The 19,627-nt window shown below is 40.9% G+C and overlaps 1 protein-coding gene across 1 annotated transcript; it reads right to left on the bottom strand.

Annotated features, from left to right (window-relative positions):
- Positions 1-376: 376 nt before the first annotated feature.
- Positions 377-4,210, bottom strand: LOC109204058 (uncharacterized). Its single transcript, XM_019364243.2, has 6 exons — positions 4,074-4,210; positions 3,441-3,501; positions 1,974-2,815; positions 1,288-1,485; positions 913-1,123; positions 377-661 (listed from the first exon to the last, which is right to left on the bottom strand). Exons 3-6 carry the CDS (start codon positions 2,704-2,706, stop codon positions 400-402), a joined length of 1,404 nt encoding a protein of 467 aa, XP_019219788.1. The 5' UTR covers positions 2,707-2,815; positions 3,441-3,501; positions 4,074-4,210; the 3' UTR covers positions 377-399.
- Positions 4,211-19,627: the final 15,417 nt, after the last annotated feature.

Below are 19,627 nucleotides of genomic sequence, written 5' to 3'. Positions count from 1 at the left end.
AGAATTACCAGATTTTTTTTTTTTTTTTTACCTTATTTTTGTTTTTATGAAAAATCAGAGCCACATATGAGGATATTCGTTTAAAATTTTGATAGAACAGCAGTATCATGTCCTCGTAAGTGGATATCAGGCCCTTGTAGAGCAAAATTGAGTATTTTGGTCTAAATAACCCAAAATGTGATGTCCACATATGTGGACGCCAGGTCCTAGGAGGTTAATTTTAAAGGTAGTGTTGCACACATTGCGAGTCCCTGCTGTCAGTCCTTACTGACAGTTACAACTGAGGACCTACTGCATCTACATGAAAGTCCACATCAGTTAGTCACATGAGGGACTGGAGGAAAAAAAAAAAAAAAAAAAAAAGCATAATAATTTTTGTTCACTTTGCACTGCTCAGGATTAGAATCGTGTTTCCTCTCGTTCCCAAATGCAGTCGCATTCTCGAAAAACGTCCCTTTTGGGCATCGTGGTCATGATGCTGAACCTGTTCCTGGAGAGCTCCCGCAGCTCCTTGATCAGTCCCTCCAAAGATGGACTCGGCCAAGTTTTGTTTTTGTCACTTATAAGAATGTATGTCTGTCTCGTGATCAGCTCCAGTCGCTCCAGGTGTTGCAGCTTGTTGAGGAACAGCAGGTCTCTTTTTGGTTCCTCACGGTGGAATCTACAGAAGACAGGACAGGAAAAAACGTCAGCTCTAGTTGCGTGTTGACAACGATAGGCCCATAATGGGAAATTGTTGACAAGATTTCTGTAGTGTTTGAAATCAAGACAGAAAAAAGCTTCATTCAAAGCAAAATGTAAATTATGTGAGTTTCTCAAGTGAGATGATTTGATGCTGCAGGTCACACATAAACCATCAAATGGAACTTTTACTTCGTAACAGTAATAAAAATAAAAATCTGCTGGGCATACCGTATCCTGAGAGTCTTGAGTTGAGGAAACAGTGTAGGAAGCTGTTTGCAGAGATTATCGGCAAAGCGGTTCTGATCTATGTCGAGATGCTCAACTCGCTTGAGTTGAGATGCAATGGAGTTCATCTGGCACGCGCATATGGATGTTCGCAGTGTCAGATTGGTCACCTGGGGTGGAAGGGCTTCCGTATAAGAGGCAAGAAAATTCCCTCCTATAAGGAAAGAATTGACAGGACAGAAGTTACAGAAACAGTTTTGGCCTGGAGCTTCACACAGCTTCACTTAAAAAAAACAAAAAAAAGGATGCATGCAAGACAACAGATTTTTGCTTACTACACACACACAATACAAAGATTAAATGCATGTTTTGGCTCACCAATGATTGAGAGTGATTCCAGCTGTTGCAGATGATTGAGCCAGGAATAGAGATTGCACTGGATACCATCCCAGGGGTACCTGTAGTGGACAGCTAGCGACTTGAGTGAAGTCAGACCCCTCAGCGCGTACTCCGACAGGATGATTTCTGTGTAATTGACTAACTCCAAAGAGATCAGTTCTGGGCCGCCGTACTCTCCTACAGGATAAAAGAGGTGGTTAGTTAAACATTTAGTCTCTGTCGGGTAAGTTTAGCATAGTCACACAATACTACACAACAGACTGTGTGATCAGAATACTAATCAGAATAATATGTTGTATGTATGTAATCAGAATAATAATCCCTAAGGAAATTATTGGTCCAAGATAGTTTAGTCTAACACTGTTACTAATTAAATAATACAATACTACAAGTACATTACAGTTTCCAAAATTTAAGAAATAGCACTAATATATACAAATCGCTCAATTATAAACATCAAGAATATTACAGAGGTGAAATATATATCATGCAGCATGTGTGCAGCTCAACTGACTTCAATATGATGGCTTTTGTTACAATATTAAAGCATAATGTAAAGAAAATATTGTATTTCCTTGATGAAAAGCTCTCGTCAAAGGTGTAAAAAGTGACTGTATTGGTTCTGATGCATGCAAGTGTAAAATATAATCAGGAGACTGGCTTACCTGGGTTTTCTGGGTCCAGTGGATAGAAGTAGTTGTCGGGCAGTGGCACTGGTGGCTCCCCTTTCATTCCCCAGGATAAGTGTTTGAGTTTCTTCAGGCTTAGCAGCAGGTTGTGGAAGACGTAAGAGGGCACTGGCCTCATCCTCTCAAGCCCTTCACTTTCCTGCTGGTGGAACAGCAAGTACTCCAGGTTGACCAAGCGTGACACGCTGTTGATGAACTCCACAGTGTCTTCGCAGGACATCTGAATGTTGCACACGTTCAGGTGAGTCAGCCGCTCTGCTAATTGCGGACTCTGACACTGCAACAGTAACGGCCCAACCCAGGTGGCGTTTCGTACCCCAAGACTCGTCAGGTTGGGGAATTCACACAGGTTGTCTAAGTATTTCATCTTGTAATATCGCCGTTCCCTCACACAGACAATGGTGTTGAGCGATGGGAGGGACTTGCTGAGGATTTTCCAATCTTTGGGTCGTAAATGTTGCACTGTGGCACGGCTGACCCCACGGCACTGCACGGTGTCCCAGAATCCAGACGTGTAGCGGGGAAAGTTGGAGAGTCCTGCTGTATAATCCTTCCACAGGGACGGGTGGTCGATGAGATCTCTGAAGTGTCTGCAGCAGAGGCGGGCTGTGTGCTTTTCCTCAGTGTTCAAGTAGCCGAACACCAAAACCCAAACTTCAGGTGGCAGATATGGTAGCTCCTGGACCTTCATGTTGACTGTTTGAGCCATTGCACCTCAATTCCTTACACAAATTCAACCAATGCAGAAGCTGCAGACCTACAATTAATAGTCCTTTGCCCCTGAGTAATCACACTGATTCGCTGAACGGCAGGAGCACCTGGAAAGGGAACAACAACAGTTTACAACCCAGACTAAACAAAAAAATGACCAAGACCTCACTTAAGCTCTTTTTTTTTTTTAATGTAAAAGGTGTTTATTTTTGCCCCAAACTATTCAGGCAAGCCTCGCACCTCCAGCAAGACTGTAATATGAAATAACTATCCCAACGTCCTTGTGGGTTGCCATGTGAATTTAAAGAAGCTTGTTGAGGTGAAATTTGCTTGTGCCTGTGAGTCACTGAAAACAAGGCCTCCTTGTATTTATCTCCAAATAAATCAATCGCTGACTCAGTCTGGCTTCATGAAATGTGGGTATAAAAAGTCATATCATTATTATAATCCTAGGTTATTTTCACAAAGCATTTAATCCAGACATTAATTCCTTACAGCCAGCCAAAAAAAAACCAAACAAAACAAATGAAGGATAATCTGAGATGTGTTTTAACAGAAAAACCACTTTCCCTCCCAAAATCATTTAAAACAGGTCAGTAAAGATTTATCCATACTTTAAATGCTTAACTTGATGAAAACAGCATTGCAGTACATCTAACCAGCAGAGATGCTACAACAGGTAAACTTGAACTACAAACCAAATCATAGTTTGTGGCAGAGAATAATGCTTACCTTGCAGGAGTTTCTGAAAAGTTCAAATCCAGTAAGAAGCAGATGGAGAAGCTCTTCCAGCCTGCATACACACAGGGCCAAAGCAGAGTGACTATCCCTGGTCTGTGACCCTTAAAAAGCTTGCTGGTACTTAATTAACATATGACTTTGTCAATAAAATAATCCCTGTATATCCTCTTATTTGTTTGCTGTTGGCATCATCAGTCAAGTGGGGTGTGTCAACGACTCCTTTTACACCTCAACAACTCTCGATAGGTCAATCAAACATGACTTGAGGCTGAAGCTCATCACTCCATTGTTGTGTTCCAGACTGAGAAAACAACACCAGTCACACTGAGCCACACATTTTGTCCCTTTTTCTTAGCTAAATATAAATCAAAGTAAAGAATATTTCAATGTTTCATTTAAAAGAGTTTATTTCAAGCTTGTATCAACTGAATGTTCTACAGCACCAAAGGTTTTGTATTTCACATCAGAGTTACACCGATCTTATCTGCAATCCATCACTGTATATCTGCTAACTCAGAGGCCAGGAAACTTTACCATTTAAAAGAAAAATCTGTTTTCAGCACAAGTTATTTTCAGCAGTAGGTTATTTGTTTATGCACTTTAACTTTATCCATGATCACTTACAAAAACAGTCCAATTAAAGTGAGAACTGATCTAATCTTTAGATGATGAATTTCTTCCAAATCCATTTGTAGCAGCTAGAGCGGGGGTGTCCAACTAGATTCCCCGAGAGCTACTGTCCTGCAGCTTTTAGACGCATCCCTACTCCAACACAGCTGAATCAGATGATGGGAATACATCTTCAGCATGCCATCAAGTTTGGCAAAGGCTTGATAACAATCTAGCATTTGATTCAGGTGTGTAGCTCTCGAGGACTGGAGTGGAACACCCCCGCTCTAGCTGCTCCAAAAAGATTTGGAAGAAATTCATCATCATCTAAAGATTAGATCAGTTCTTACTTGAATTAGACTGTTTTTGTAAGTGATCATGGATAAAGTTAAAGCACATAAACAAATAACCTACTACAGAGCTAGAGGATCGTTTCTACAGACTGAAGAACAGCAATAAAGATCTTCACGTTTCCTATCACAGTTGATACATGCGTAAAATTTGTGCCAAATATTTTATGTCAGCATGTCAGTACATTTCAGCTGAGGGGGCTCAGTGATCGTTTTGTACAGGTCTGGGGGATTTTTGTTCAACAGTGAATAAAAGTTCTAAATAGAAATACGATAACAAGCTTAATGCTCTCTAATTAATTTCTCCCATGAAACCATACAAAAGTATTACAGGTAACATAATAACAAAATAACAGTTTAACATTATAACACACATCTAACTGAAAACTGATTCTCCCCCGCAGAGCCAGTTAGAAAAAAGTAAATGAGGGGAAAATGTGAGATGGGTTTAACAGAAGTATCAACCACTTTCTCCCACCAAAACCACTGCAGACATCTTTTTAATGATGCACTAGCATAACAAAGAAACAGAGAGAGCAGGGACGAGAGAGGTCATACAACTGTGAATTAAACAAAACCTGCATAACCTTTATCTGCTGTTTACAACCTACATGTATTCATCTCAGGGGCGGCGGGGTCAACGAGTCTCAACAGCTCTCTGTGGCTAAAGACCCCAAAAGAGGGGTTAAAGTTCATGCCTGGTCTAAACCAGTCAGCCGTTTTCAGACATGCAAAAAAGCTACACACTGTTCTACACATTAAAGGACAGAAGTGCATGTGAGAATGGGAAAAACTATGGGAAAAAATAGGTGCCATTTAAAGGAAACTATAAAGAAGCAGTACCAGAGTCAGAAAAAATTCAAATTTATTTAAGTGTTATTTAACAAAAATCACTTGTGGCTCAGAATCAGTATTTATGGGCAATTCTATCCTCTTAAGCATGACCGATCTGTGTACTAGAAAATTAATCAGTTACCTGACAAATTTACCTGGAAAAAATACCTGAAAACAAATTTAAATTTAAATTAAACAAAATGGTTAAAATAATTTTAATATTATCTTTTATTATTAAAACCTGAATCACAGTCAGTTTGTTAAAATGTTTTTGGGGGCAACCAAAAATAAATTCTATATGAAAAAATCTTACAGCATAAATTTAGCTTAATTCAAATCTCTACTGGCTCGATGTACCAAAATAGATTTGTCACATGAAGATGCCCAAAGACTTTGAAACACAAAGAATAAACTCGTGCATATTGTTGAATCAATCATTGATGATAAGTCGTATCAACTTTTTAAAAGTGAATATAAAAGGTAATGTTCTGTAATGTTTGTAAAAAGTTTGTTTTTTGTTGTTTTATCAAAGAAGTGATGAGTAGTTTGCACCAGCGTAATCAAAAATCAACACTTTAACTCTAGTTTGGTCATTTTTATTCATTTTGTTCGAGTGCAGCTGAGCGCCGTCTGACCTACTTTAAGCTGAAGTGAAGTTGGCCAGTAAGCGTAACAGTGAGGTAAGCTGTCCTCATATCACTGTGTTACTGTACATCAACATGAGAGTCGACACTGCTGATTTTTAGAATGTGAATCAACTGTGAGACAAGCCAGGAGAGAAAAGCTGGTCGTTATGTGAACATACTCTGTGCAATGGACCAGGTGTGTCTGGACGACTCCACCTCACAGTAACACAGGCCATAAATACCAGAAAATGCAACTCTTCGATTTTCTTTTCAATTCGTGTTTCTAAAGACTCCTAAAAACTTTCATTCTTGTGTATTGTAAGAATTCCTAAGCAACGCAAATAAAGTGTTTAGTGACAGAAGTAACTTGAAAAAAATATACAAAATGCAAAGAGTTGATTAAAACAAAAATAAAAAGTTGGGTAAACATGCACTAGGAGAACAGACTGAGTGATAAGTAATAAGGTGGAGACCATATGCACCAGTGATTGGACATAGATGAAAACAACTGTGAAAGGTGAAAACAATCGTTAACAACCTTTAAGACCTTCAGCAGCTCCACCCTCATTAGTGTCACCTGTAGTTCTGACACTAATGAGGGTGGAGCAGAAAAATCATAAAAGAGGGAAACAAAGGAAACAGACACACAAAGAGACTTCTTACATAAACAACAGATTGTCACACTAACAGAATAACCTAAACTAAGCAAAATAATATGAATGATCATGATTAAAATTATCTGGCTATTGATCTGAACAACAAAAATCTGTTTAGATTTAGTTTCAAAGATTTTATTTCTGAACCTAATAGAATTTAATGCAATAACAGGCTCTGAGTTCTTTGTGAGGTGGCTAAAATCAATGTTTTTCATGCAAGTCTGCTTTAAGTTGAACATCCTGCAAGATTCTGCTGTTCTCTAGCAGGTTATTTTCCCAGTGTCCAATCATTATATTACGTTACGTTAGGGTGGGCAAGTCAAGAACGGTGAGATAAAGACCAAATGAACCAATCTAAACAAAACGTTGCACAAACATTGTCAGAGCAATTAACATCTTTATCAGGGTTGTCATAAAAATAATGCTTGGGGGCCAGAAACTATCCAGGGGCCTGTTCTTCGTACCTCGCTAAGTAAGTTAGCCGGATTTGAATGTTGACGATTTCGCGTGATCTTGGATCGTTCGGTTCTCCGAAGCTCATCTGGGACTTGCTGTCATAGCAACAGATCCGTAAGCGTAAACCTGCTCGGGAGCAGGTTTACTTTATGTAAACAGGATTAGATCGCGGCCTCTCAGGTATGTCCGCTGCAGTTATATGAAAGCAAGAGCGATATTTCGCCACTGTTTTACCATAAATAAATATTAGCAATGTAACTAAAGATAATGTATTTGATTCTGTTATTGATTTCATACAGATACATACAGGTCATTTCCGAAAAAAAGGGAAATGTACTATTAATCATTCCATTACATGTAGTAGATCATGTCAGATGTAATTCATATTTTAGAGTAGTAATAGTAAATTACTACGTGCAATCAAGATGACAGACCACGGCTAAAAAAGCGAAGGTGGATTTGGGAAGTCTGTCGCAGCCATGTCCTGTCCGTTTGTACGCGAGCAAGGAAGGTGCAAGATTGATAAGGAGAGTTTACAGAATTTAGCGTATATTGCGGGATAGACGGGATCCTTTAGCTCAGCGCGACGGTGTGCTCATAGAGAGATATCGATTCTCCCGTGAGGGTATTATTTACTCTCTCTCTCTCTCTCTCTCTCTCTCTCTCTCTCTCTCTCTCTCTCTCTCATTCATACATATATATATATATATATATATATATATATATATATATATATATATATATATATATATATATATATATATATACTTACTGTACTGTATATACTTACTCCCGACTTACTGTGCATGCTTCAGTCACCCCTTGCATGGGAACAGGTAAAAGTGATGGAGTGTTATGTCAAACTACACACAAAAAAACCCACAATGTCAATAAATGTCACAGTACAAAAAGGGGTGTGACGAGGGGGTGCAGGACCACCACCTGTCTTTATTTGCTCTGCCCTTTTCTTGGTTGCTGTTATAAACAAACAAACAGATTATTTCAGGGTCTCTTGTCATAGACTAAAAGCAATATAAGTGATAAATATTACCATTCTGTGGAATATTTTTATATTTCACTTTTACTTTTTCCCATGTTCTAGTGGGTCCTGTTGTGGCTCTAATGTGAAAGAGGATATGATGTAATATAATATAATGTGGAATAAAATAATATCACATGATATAATGTAATATCATGGATCACTTACGAGTTTAATTTGTCAGCAACTTTCTGCCAGCCCTCTCTCCTTGCTTTTGCAGCCTTTGCAGTGTTCCCCTGCGTTTTAATTAAACTCTGAAACTCCTGATATCCCTCAATCAAGAGTTCTTGGTCTGCTGCCGTGAAATACTGAGCGCGCTCCTTCGACATCTTCGCCGACCAATCACAGGGTTGCCGATCAATGTTTCTACTATCGATGCGTAGCCCCTTTTAAGCCACCCAGTGATCTCAGATTACTTCATCCAGCTATACTAATCGTCAACAACAGGTGTGTTCGGAGAACCGGATTAGCGAGCTCAAAGTTAGCGCGATGATTTGATCTTGGATGTGTCATTTGATCTTGGATGTAGTAAGCGAGGTACGAAGAACAGGCCCCAGCACCCTGAACGGCTTTATATCCTTTCTCTCTCTCTCCTTTTCATGATTAAGAACAACAACAACAACAACAACAACAACAACAACAACAACAACAACAACAACAACAACAACAACAACAACAAACAACTTGCTATTGAAATTTCACTTATCAGTGCTGGGGCATATTTATCCCTCTCCAATTTTCTTCCAATATATATTAGAAAATCAGTTCGGTTTAAATGCTCAATTTGTTTTCACAAGTTAACAGGACTTCATGGTGAATAGGTCAAATAATTCTTCAAATATAATAATAATAATAAAGTATTGTGCAGGGTTTTCACCAAGTAGGCCAATAACTACAAAGACCTAAAATAAATTCATGTCCAAAGTTAGATGTACTGAGTCAATAAAAGGAAAAAAACCCCCAAAAAACCAAAAACACAGGCGCACACACACACACACACACACACACACACACACACACACACACACACACACACACACACACACACACAAAATAGAAAAGGCAAACACTAAGCATAAAAAGCTTAATACACATTGAAGGGTTTATCATCGGTATATAAGACTGTTTTGCTTGTATGACATTAGAACAGGTGGGCAACTCCAGGCCTCAGGTGCCGGTGCCCTGCAGGTTTCAGATATCACCCTGGGTCGGGCACGGGCACGCCGGTGCAGCCCCCTCTGGCTTCTGCTCCGTGGCTACTGGGTGACCCCTCGTCTGGGGATCTCCTCAGCCCTTCCCAGGAAGGTGGCATGGATGCCCCTCCGGTGGTACTCCTTGGGCTCTCGCACTCTGGGGCCTCTGGATGTCTGGAGCCTGGATCTCCTCCATGCCTGCTTCATGCCCTGGGGGACGGGGCTATGGCCCTCCACACCCTCTAGCAGACCGTTACATGGGGAAACCTTTTGTATACAAGCGCGTTGATCCACACAGGTGTGCACACGGGTGTTCACTGTTCGTAGACATAAACTACACCTTTCTTAGCTGCTACTTCAAAGCACATTGTGCGCTGTCTGTCCTGCGTGCTGCACAACAATATTCAATATTTAGTATTTACTGCTGTTCACACTTAGCTAGATTAATGTGATGGTGTTATGTTTAGTATGTTGCTTTGTTTTTTTGTTTTTTTGCTTGTTTTCTCTTCTTTTTCTCTCAACAGGTGATCCAGGAGATTTTTTTTCTTTCTCTTTGTCTTTGTAAGTGCCCTTTCTCACTGTCCCTTTTCCCTTCTGTTTTTCTTTTCCTTCCTCTCTTTCTTTCTCCCTTTCCTATCCCCCAGTCATGTCTGTCCCATCTGTAACAACTGAAAATAAAGTAAATAATAACAACAAAGTTTGATCAAATGGACCAATACGGCAATGCCATGATGATCCATTTGGCAAAATAAATCCATTTGGTATCCTTGTTGGTCTTCAGACAACAATTCTGATGGCTAAAGAACCAAATGGGACAGACAAAAAAAAAAAAAAAAAAAAAAAAAAAAGATATCACCCTGGGTCAACACAACACCTGAATCAAATGATTAGTTCATTATCAGGCCTCTGGAGAACATCAAGACATGTTGAGGAGGTAATTTATCCTTTTGAATAGCTGTTGGATCAAGGACACATCTGAAGCCTGCAGGACACCGACACTTGAGGCCTGGAGTTGCCCCTGCATTAGAAGAAAATAGCAAAAAAAAAAGGGTTAAAATCCATGTACATGATAATAAACCACGTACACGACGATACTTGTGGCACCCTGAGTATTTTAAGCATCAAAAACAAGTCTCAGAATTCTTGTTGAACTTCTTTAAATGTGTTTGTGTCCCCCCGAAATCACCTTTTTTTGCTTTTGTTGTGACAATAGTTTGTATCATAGCACAGAGCGAAAAGCTCATTTGCTCCCACCTGATGTGGTGTTGAGGTGATATTTAGTTTCACCAGTAGGTGACAGTGGCGGCTGAGATAAACAGGTGACTGGCAGAATAATCCCTTACAAAAGTACCTGCAGGCCAGTTATTGTAATGGAAGCTGTCAGTAACACAGAACTGCTGTTTTGCTGTGTTTCAGCGCATTAAACCTCAATGTGCACCTGGATGAACCTTGTCTTCCTTCAGTGTGTAACATCGTGTGCACCACATCGTTTTAACCATGTGTCGTTTCTTTGCACTGACAAAGTAGCTTCTGCCCTCAACTGTCATCTTACCCCGATACAGTTCAACAATTTGGTCGCTAACCAACTTAATGCTGACGTTGTTTCTTTTACTTGTTGGCTTGTTTTTGTTTTTCCATTTCTCTAGCCATTCCAGAGAAGAGCAAAAAATAACTGACCTCTTCATGTGATTTCTAAATATTCCGTCAGAGCAACATTAATGTGATAACAGGTTAAGAACACCTAAAATGTCTTATTTGCTGATGTCAATATAAACCATTACAGAGATCCACACAATATACCAGTGCACTTCTCTAAAAGGAAACTTGACCTCAAAAGAGGATTTTCTGTCATTTGCTTGTGTTAAATTTTAGTACACTGAAGTAGTCATCTCAGGCACTGAAATAAACTCCTACTCTAAACTCGTAATCTGACTGTCCGATAGCCCCACTGCTGTAACAGCTGCACATTTTGTTTTCAGTACCATTGACTTTGACATGTCTGCATCCCAAAGCATTTTTGCCTTCTTACTTTTAGATTACCAACAGTTCACCCCTTCCTGCAGGCAGCCACATTCTTGAAAAAAGTCCCTGCAAAGACGGGTTCGGCCAGATGTAGCTATTGTGGTCATTGAAAATGTTCGAGCGCTCTACAAGAAGCTCCAGATGCTTTAGTTGACAGAGGTCTTTCAAGCACAGCAAGTCTCTCTTTGGTTCCTCACAGTGAAATCTACAGGAGCCCACACAGAAAACTCCCATTTTAGACTCCTGATAATCAGCTGTGGTACTGCTGGGGCAGCTAGAAACCAAGAAAGGAAAAAAAAAACCCAACAAAAAAACAAAACAACCCAGGATAGTACCCCTGTTAAATAACTTGCAGTGAATCAGAGAACACTGAAATGAAATGAGAAAATGAACTCACAGGATTTTTCCTCAGTTTTCTTAACATCTTGTATGACATGGGTAGGCAACTCCAGGCCTCGAGGGCCGGTATCCTGCAGGTTTTAGATATCACCCTGAGTCAAAACAGCTGAATCAAATGATTAGTTCATTACCAGGCCTCTGGAGAACTACAAGACATGTTGAGGAGGTAATTTAGCCATTTGAATCAGCTGTGTTGGCTCAAAGACACATCTAAAACCTGCAGGACACTGGCCCTCGAGGCCTGGAGTTCGACACCCCTGGTATAACAGGTCAATTGTGTGTAGAGAAAATTAAAAAACAAGAACAATGTGACTCACCAATGATTGAGCGATTCCAGATGTTGCATATGTTTCAGCCAGGACTGTAGATGACATGGGATGCGCTCTCTCAGGTTGTCATAGTGAACAAACAGCGACTTGAGTGAGGTCAGGCCCCTCAATGCATTCTCAGATGGTATGGATTATGGGTAATTCACCAGCTCCAGAGCAGTTAGTGCTGGGCCACCATATGCTCCTATAGAACCAAAGAAAAAGACGTGACTCACTAAAATTGTGTGACAGTGCCTGATGAGACTGTCCAACAACAAAACTTTGGTAGTAAGTATACCTTTGATTTCTGTGTCAAGAGCAAGAGTGCACACAGGAACATAAACCTTTACAAAATTAATGGTGTTTTCTTGTGAGTAGCTTTTCAAGTGTGTGAACATACAAATAAATTGTTTATAAAATCAAAACGATTGAAATTAGGAGATTTAGTGAAACTACAGACACCATTAATTATGTTTAAGGCTAAAAATAATAATGGATTGCATTTATATAGCGCTTTTCGAGACCCTCAAAGCACTTCACAATTCCACTATTCATTCACTCTCACATTCACACACACACTGGTGGAGGCAAGCTACAGTTGTAGCCACAGCTGCCCTGGGGCAGACTGACAGAAGCGAGGCTGCCATATCGTGCCATCGACCCTTCTGGCCAACACCAGTAGGCGGTAGGTGAAGTGTCTTGCCCAAGGACACAACGACCGAGACTGTCCGAGCCGGGGCTCGAACCAGCAACCTTCCGATTACAAAACGAACTGCCAACTCTTGAGCCACGATTGCCCAAATACTTTACCTTTCAAGTTAAAAAGCTTATTTTCAATGTGTTCGGGGGGTGAAGACAGCAGAAGGAAATTTAATTTTAAGCAACAACTAGCTAGGACTACACAAAGATTAATGAGTCCAACGGTTAGGGGTATACAACTGTGGAATTCTCTTCATTATAATCTAAAGAATTGTACAAATTGACATTGTTTTAAAAAGTGTTATATGTCTAAAACGATAATTCAATATGAAGAATATGATCAAAATTGGAGTTAATTGAAGAAGGATTTTTTTTCCCCTCTCTCCCGCTTTCTCTCACCTTATTTTATTCTATTTACTTATTTTTTCTCCTTGTTATTATGTGAAGTGGTATATTGCTGAATGTAAATTTGATGTTTGGTCTGCGTTAGGATCTGGAGATGAATGTTAGTGTGTTTCTTGGTTTATGGTGCCCACTTGTAGTTTTAGTTGGATCGCAGAGAGGGGACAGGGTTTAATGAGAATATTTTCTTCTTCCTGCTCCTTTTCACGCATGGTTGCAGTGATATACCGAGAAAAAGCATGGTTTGTGTGTATGAAAGGACAAAACTATTGAAACTGTTGAACCACGTGTGAAATAATAAATAAAGAAGAAGAAGTGTAAAAGGTGACTATAAGCCTGCATCAGAACCTGTAAAGGGTTACACAACGCCTTTATATAATGAATTGAATATTTCAAAACCCTGCAGGTTGGGGAAATCATACAAGTAGTCTAAATATTTACTTGTGTATGGCCGTCGTCCCCTTATACAGACAATGCAGGTGAGTGACGGGAGATACTGGATGAGGTATTGCCAATCCTTGTCCTGTAAATGGCACACTGCAATCTGGGTAATCTTGCGCTGGTTTAGTGTGTTCCAGAAGCCAGATGTGTAGTGTAGGAGGCTGAAGAGCACCACTGTGTAGTTCTTCCATAGGGATGGTTGGTCAATGAGTTTTTGTGGTCGTTGAAGCAAAGGCAGACTAAATGTTTTTCTTTTGTGTTCAGGTAGCTGAACACCAACATCAAAACTTCAGGTGGGAGATGTGGTAGATCTTTCATGTTAACCGTTTGAGCTTCAGCTGCGGGTCTGAGGTTCTTCTGGCCTAGCTCCCCACTTGTTTATGCAAATTCAACCACTGGTGAGGCTGCAGCTTTCCAGCCAGTAGCGCTTTACGTTGAAAGTAATGAAAAGCTCAAATGCAGATTTGTTCAAAGGTTGGCTGCACCTGTAAAAAGGGACAACAGATTTTCCATTCGTGGCACCCCGGGGAGGGAATGGCCACATTAATACTAGTTGTGTAAAACAGATGAGTTGGGGGGAAACTTTTCACTAATATATGTATTTATTTTCAGTTTATTTAAAAAAAATAGAAAACCATATGAAAGGGGGGGCGGTCCTTTTATGTTGGAAAGCTGTGGGGCGGAACGTTGGTGGTTGCTCCAGGGATTCGGGGTCCTGTAAGGAAGCTCACCTTCCACTGCTTCCTCACTTTCTCGGGGAAAACAGAGATGCATCGTGTCTTCATTACTCCGCTCTTCACCTGCTTTTACAGGTCGGTAAACGGTGTTCAAACCAAAAATGTTGTTTGATGTTATCGCTGTCACTCATGTTAATGTAAAGAGAGGGGTTAAGGCAGTTCGCCTGAGTTATTTACCTGTAAACCTGTTACAAACGGCCACATTACGGACCAATCTCGTTAGGTTAAGCGCTTGTGAAGGAGTGTCGGTGTGCTTCTATACCCCTTGAAGGCCCCGGGTTATGTTTGTATCACTTCAATTAAAATGTATTTCTGTTGAGATGTGAATACTTACCATTATGTTTGAAAGTGACTGAGTTGATTAGTTGGTGTACCTTTGCATCTGCATCTGTGTAGTGCAGATGTCCAGCATGTTGAATCAACCCACTTAAAGGGTTAATATTACGGAGATGAAAGTAGGAAGACCGAGTGATATTATTTATATGTGCTGTGAAGGACAGAGTGCTATTGAGGATGACACCAAGACTCTTAACCTGAGGGGAGGGTGTGACATCAGAGTTATCAATGGATAATGAAAGACTGGTTGGAACTGTAGTCAGTTTTGATCTGGTGCCTATTAAAATGAATTCTGTTTTATTGCCATTAAGTTTAAGAAAGTTGTGAGTAAACCAGACCTTGATTTCACTTAAACAGTCAGAAATGGATGTGGGTGGGAGAGTAGCTGTGGGTTTAGAGGATAGGTAGAGCTGGGTGCCATCTGCGTAGCAGTGAAATTGGATGTTATGCTTCCTAAAAATATTACCTAAGGGTAGGAGATAGATGATAAAAAGTAAAGGACCCAGGACAGAGCCTTGGGGTACACCGGATTTAACTGGAGTAGATACTGATCTGTGAGGGAGTAATTGAACAAACTGTGAGTGGCCAGAGAGATAAGAGGTAAACCAGGCGAGTACTGTACCATTGATGCCAATAGATGCTAATCTGTGAAGAAGGATGCAGTGGGAGATAGTATCAAAAGCTGCTGTAAGGTCAAGGAGAGTGAGGATGGAGATAAATCCAGAGTCAGCTGCAAGCAGAAGATCATTGGTGATTTTTACTAGAGCTGTTTCTGTACTGTGACATGAACGGAAGCTGGACTGAAACTGTTCGTACAAGTTATTTCCAGTGAGATGACGATGAACCTGTGCAGCCACTATCTTTTCCAGAATTTTTGCTAAGAAAGGGAGATTTGAAATTGGCCTGAAATTATTTAGATTGGAGGGATCTGAACCATTCTTTTTCAGTATTGGGGCTATTATTGCAGTTTTAAGAGAAGGAGGAACAGAACCAGATATAAGAGAGGAGTGTACGATATTAGCAATCAGTGGAGCAAGAGACGGGAATGAGAGTTTAACAAGATTAGTCGGCAGTGGATCAAGTTTACACGATGATGACTTTAAGTTAGTAATTATGGAAGATAGCTGAGTTATTGTGGGAAGTTCAAAATTGGATAGAGAGGATGACAGCTAAGAAGGACAAAAAATGCAGATAGAACAATTGACCATATCACAGGACGAGGGCAATTGTTGATAAAGATTCTCAATCTTGGTGTAAAATTAATAAATTTGTTGCAAACTGCTGCAGAGTGTGTATGTAAGGCAAAGGTATCTGGGGGTTTAACAATATTATGCAATGTAGTAAACAACGTGCGAGTGTTTCCTTCAGCGGATTCAATAACAGAGGTGTATTAAGCAGATTTAGCATGATGAATAGCTTCTTTATAATGTTGTATATGACTGAGATACATGTCCTTGTGAATAGTAAGTCCTGTTTTCCTGGAGAGATGTTCCAGGCAGCGTCCAGTAGCTTTAAGTTGGCGAAGTTCAGATAAATACCATGGCGCAGAGCGAGAGAAAGACACAGTTCAAGTTTTTTAGGGAGCCAAGGTATCTAAGAGGTTGATAAGTTCATTGTTAAAGTGAGATACCAGGTCGTCTATGGAAGCTGAGGCATCAATGGTAGGTAAATTACTAATGCCATGGGAAAGAGCTGATAGATCAATGCCCCTAATATTTCTAAAAGTAATTGAGCAGTTTTGTTTATTTTTGTATAGTGGGAGACTAACGCTGAATAAAATTAATTTATGGTCTGAAAAAGGCATGTCCAATACAGCACAGTTCTTTGGGGTGACACCAGTACAGCAAACAAATCCAAAATGTGTCCTTTGGAGTGTGTGGGAACGTCCATATATTGGTGTAAGCCAAAATTGTCCAGACAGGATATAAAATCTCTTGTGGCTGAATTTGATGTGTTGTCCATGTGGATGTTAAAATCACCCAGCAGTAGTATATTTGGAGATAAGAGTAGGATTTCAGTGAGAAAGTTAGAAAAATTAGTTAAAAAGTCAGACGTCTTGATGCATTCTCAATCATCCAGGAAAGTAAATCTCCAAAAGTTGAATCTGTTCATCTGGACGTAGCGTTTTGTGGGAGAAACGTTTCGTCACTCATCCAAGTGACTTCTTCAGTCTCAGCTGACTGCAGGTTTCCCCAAACCTTATAAACAGTACATTTGCATAATGACTGAAACCAGCCCACTGAAGGAACAATGGGCTGTGAGGTCAGTTCCTTAATCATAATTATGCAAATTCCCATGACCATTGATCAACAATCACTGACCAAAACCCACTGATCAAAGAACACTGATCAATGGCCATGAGTACCATTCACAGAGAGTTGGGGAATGGCTGCAATCACAGCGTTGTAAGATGGCGAAAGATGTACCCTTAGGCCCCCTCCTCGATTCAGAGATGGTCTTTCCCTCTTCACGTAAATGGCCTCCTTGACTCCGCGCTCAAACCAGCGTTCTTCCCTGTCCAGGATGTGTACATCCTCATCATTGAAAGAGTGTCCACTGGCCTGTAGGTGTAAATAGACTGCAGAGTCCTGGCCTGATGAGGTAGCTCTTCTGTGTTGTGCCATCCGCTTCGCTAGAGGTTGTTTGGTTTCCCCGATGTATAAATCCTGGCAATCCTCCTGGCACTTAACAGCGTACACTATGTTACTCTGTTTGTGTCGGGGGACCCGATCCTTGGGGTGGACCAGTTTTTGGCGCAGCGTGTTTTGGGGTTTAAAAGCCACAGAGACACGGTGTTTAGAAAAAATGCGTCTCAACTGTTCCGATACTCCTGACACATATGGGATCACTACAGGTTTTTGCCTGGGCAGCGGTTGTCCTTCTCTCCTGGATCGGCTGGAGCTTTCTTTAGGTGCCTTTCCCGCTTTGACAAAAGTCCAGCTGGGATAACCACATTTTGGGGTTTGGGGAAACCTGCAGTCAGCTGAGACTGAAGAAGTCACTTAGATGAGTGACGAAACGTTTCTCCCACAAAACGCTACGTCCAGATGAACAGATTCAACTTTTGGAGATTAAAAAGTCAGAGTTAATTTTAGGTGGACGGTAAACAGCAACTAATACTGTGGGAGTTGGTCCATTAATTTGAATCAGCATGGATTCAAACGAGGAGTAGGCAGGAGCAGAAAGAGAGGATACCTTATACTTGCTGTTGTACAGGATTGCAAGGCCACACCCACGTTCCGACACACGGGGCTGGCAGGTGTAAACAAATCCAGGCGGAGTGGTCAGATTGAGATCGGCGAAATGATGCCAGGTCTCCGTCAGACATAGAAAGTCCAGATTATGATCATTAAGAAGATCATAGACAAGAGGTCCCTTGCTGGAGAGGGATCGGACATTAAGCAATTCGATGGAAACGGGACAGTCGCCACTAGCTTTGCAAGCCGACCGGGCAGGGCTAGCAAGCACACTACGGTCAACACACTACGGTCAGCAGTCTGTCCACCAGGTTTCCTAGCGGAGTGGCAGTGAGATGACCACAGGGATGGTATCGGGTTCATGCTGTCCATCCTGTAATTCCATCTGGATCCGTGGTGGACATACTTTCGACGTGGGCGCCAGGCGATGTCAGGATGTAGCAGTGAAGCCGGCGGAAGGGTCGAGAGGTGCTGGAAGTGCAGAAAGAGTAGCTCTGATGTCGAGTACCTTAGCGTGGAGGAGACGGGGCGGAGTATGGACTGCAGAACAAACCCAGCGAGAAGAGCCCGGAAGAGCAGCACCTTAGCAGTAGTCATGATGTGATACAGTCCGGAAACCGGCTATCCGAAGACAGCGCAGCGGCTAACAGCTGATGCCAACAGCTGACAGTAAATGTGTCCAAAGCACGCCAGCCAAACAGGTAAGGCAGGGAAGCACTTTACCTGGCAGACAGTATAGGTTCAGAGAATAAAAACAAACAAACTTTTGTAGCTATACTAAGCAGTAAGTATAGACAGTATGCAGAGAGCACAGCGGCAGCCAAACGCACCAGCGTCCACATTTAAAGAGTCACTTGCAGCAATGATAATTAATATAACTTTTGCATATATCCAACTAAATTCACTGACAAACAATAATGCAGTTCTTCATGAAAACTAGTTTTTATTTGATCGAAAAAACAAAAGCGAACCAGAGAATTTCTCATCGTAACATTGTTGAACCAAAACTTAAAAAAAACCCAGTAGAATATTTAATCACATCATTTTAACTATGTGTAAAGTTCAGCAACAAAGCAGCAGCTTCCAGAGACTCAAAAGAGCTACAGATTCTTAACCCCTGAACTAGCTGCTTATAAAGTTAAAAACAACAACAACAACTAATAAATGAAGTGGGGAAATTACTGCATCATGGAAGCCAAAGCATTAACAGGCAACCTATAATACTCCATGAAGTCAGTGCAAGTGGCATGGGGCATTTGGCTCACTGACATTCCTATATAATCAATCAGAATCAGAATCAGAAAGGGTTTTATTGCCAAATGTTGAGCAGGTTTACAACATTAGGAAATTGCTGCGGTACTTAGTGCAAACATACTGTTATACAACTCTTAAATAGACATAAAAATAAGAATTAAAAGTGCTAAGTAGATAGATATATACATGAGTGCAGGTGGTGATCAGTGCCAAACATGGAATGATGCAGTGAACACAGTGTAGGGTCATGTGTTAGTGGTGGGAACAGTCATATGGTTATTGTTCATGAGTCCAACAGCAGAGGGGAAGAAACTGTTCTTGTGGCGAGAGGTTCTGGTGGAGGTTTAAGCATTACCAACTTCCAGTGTAGATATTGATGTGCACCCAGTTAGTTTCTTGAGGACAGGTTTTTTTCCTCTCCCAGACCAGACCTTGATAAATGCACTGCACTACAAAGCATCATCCTGATGCCACCAAGTACCAGCAGATGGCAGCACTACATCATAAACATCTCAGACTATCGTTCTGAGTTAGTCGAAACTTAAAGTACTACATGCACAAGAGCTATATTAACTTGGCTCCCACAGGTAGTGATGGCCAAACGAAGCTTTCTGAAGCAC

This window comes from Oreochromis niloticus, linkage group LG11 (assembly GCF_001858045.2).
Source record: "Oreochromis niloticus isolate F11D_XX linkage group LG11, O_niloticus_UMD_NMBU, whole genome shotgun sequence".
Classification (NCBI taxonomy): domain Eukaryota; kingdom Metazoa; phylum Chordata; class Actinopteri; order Cichliformes; family Cichlidae; genus Oreochromis; species Oreochromis niloticus.
The sequence above is the reverse complement of the archived record's forward strand: the minus strand, read 5'-3'. Positions and strand labels throughout refer to the sequence as shown.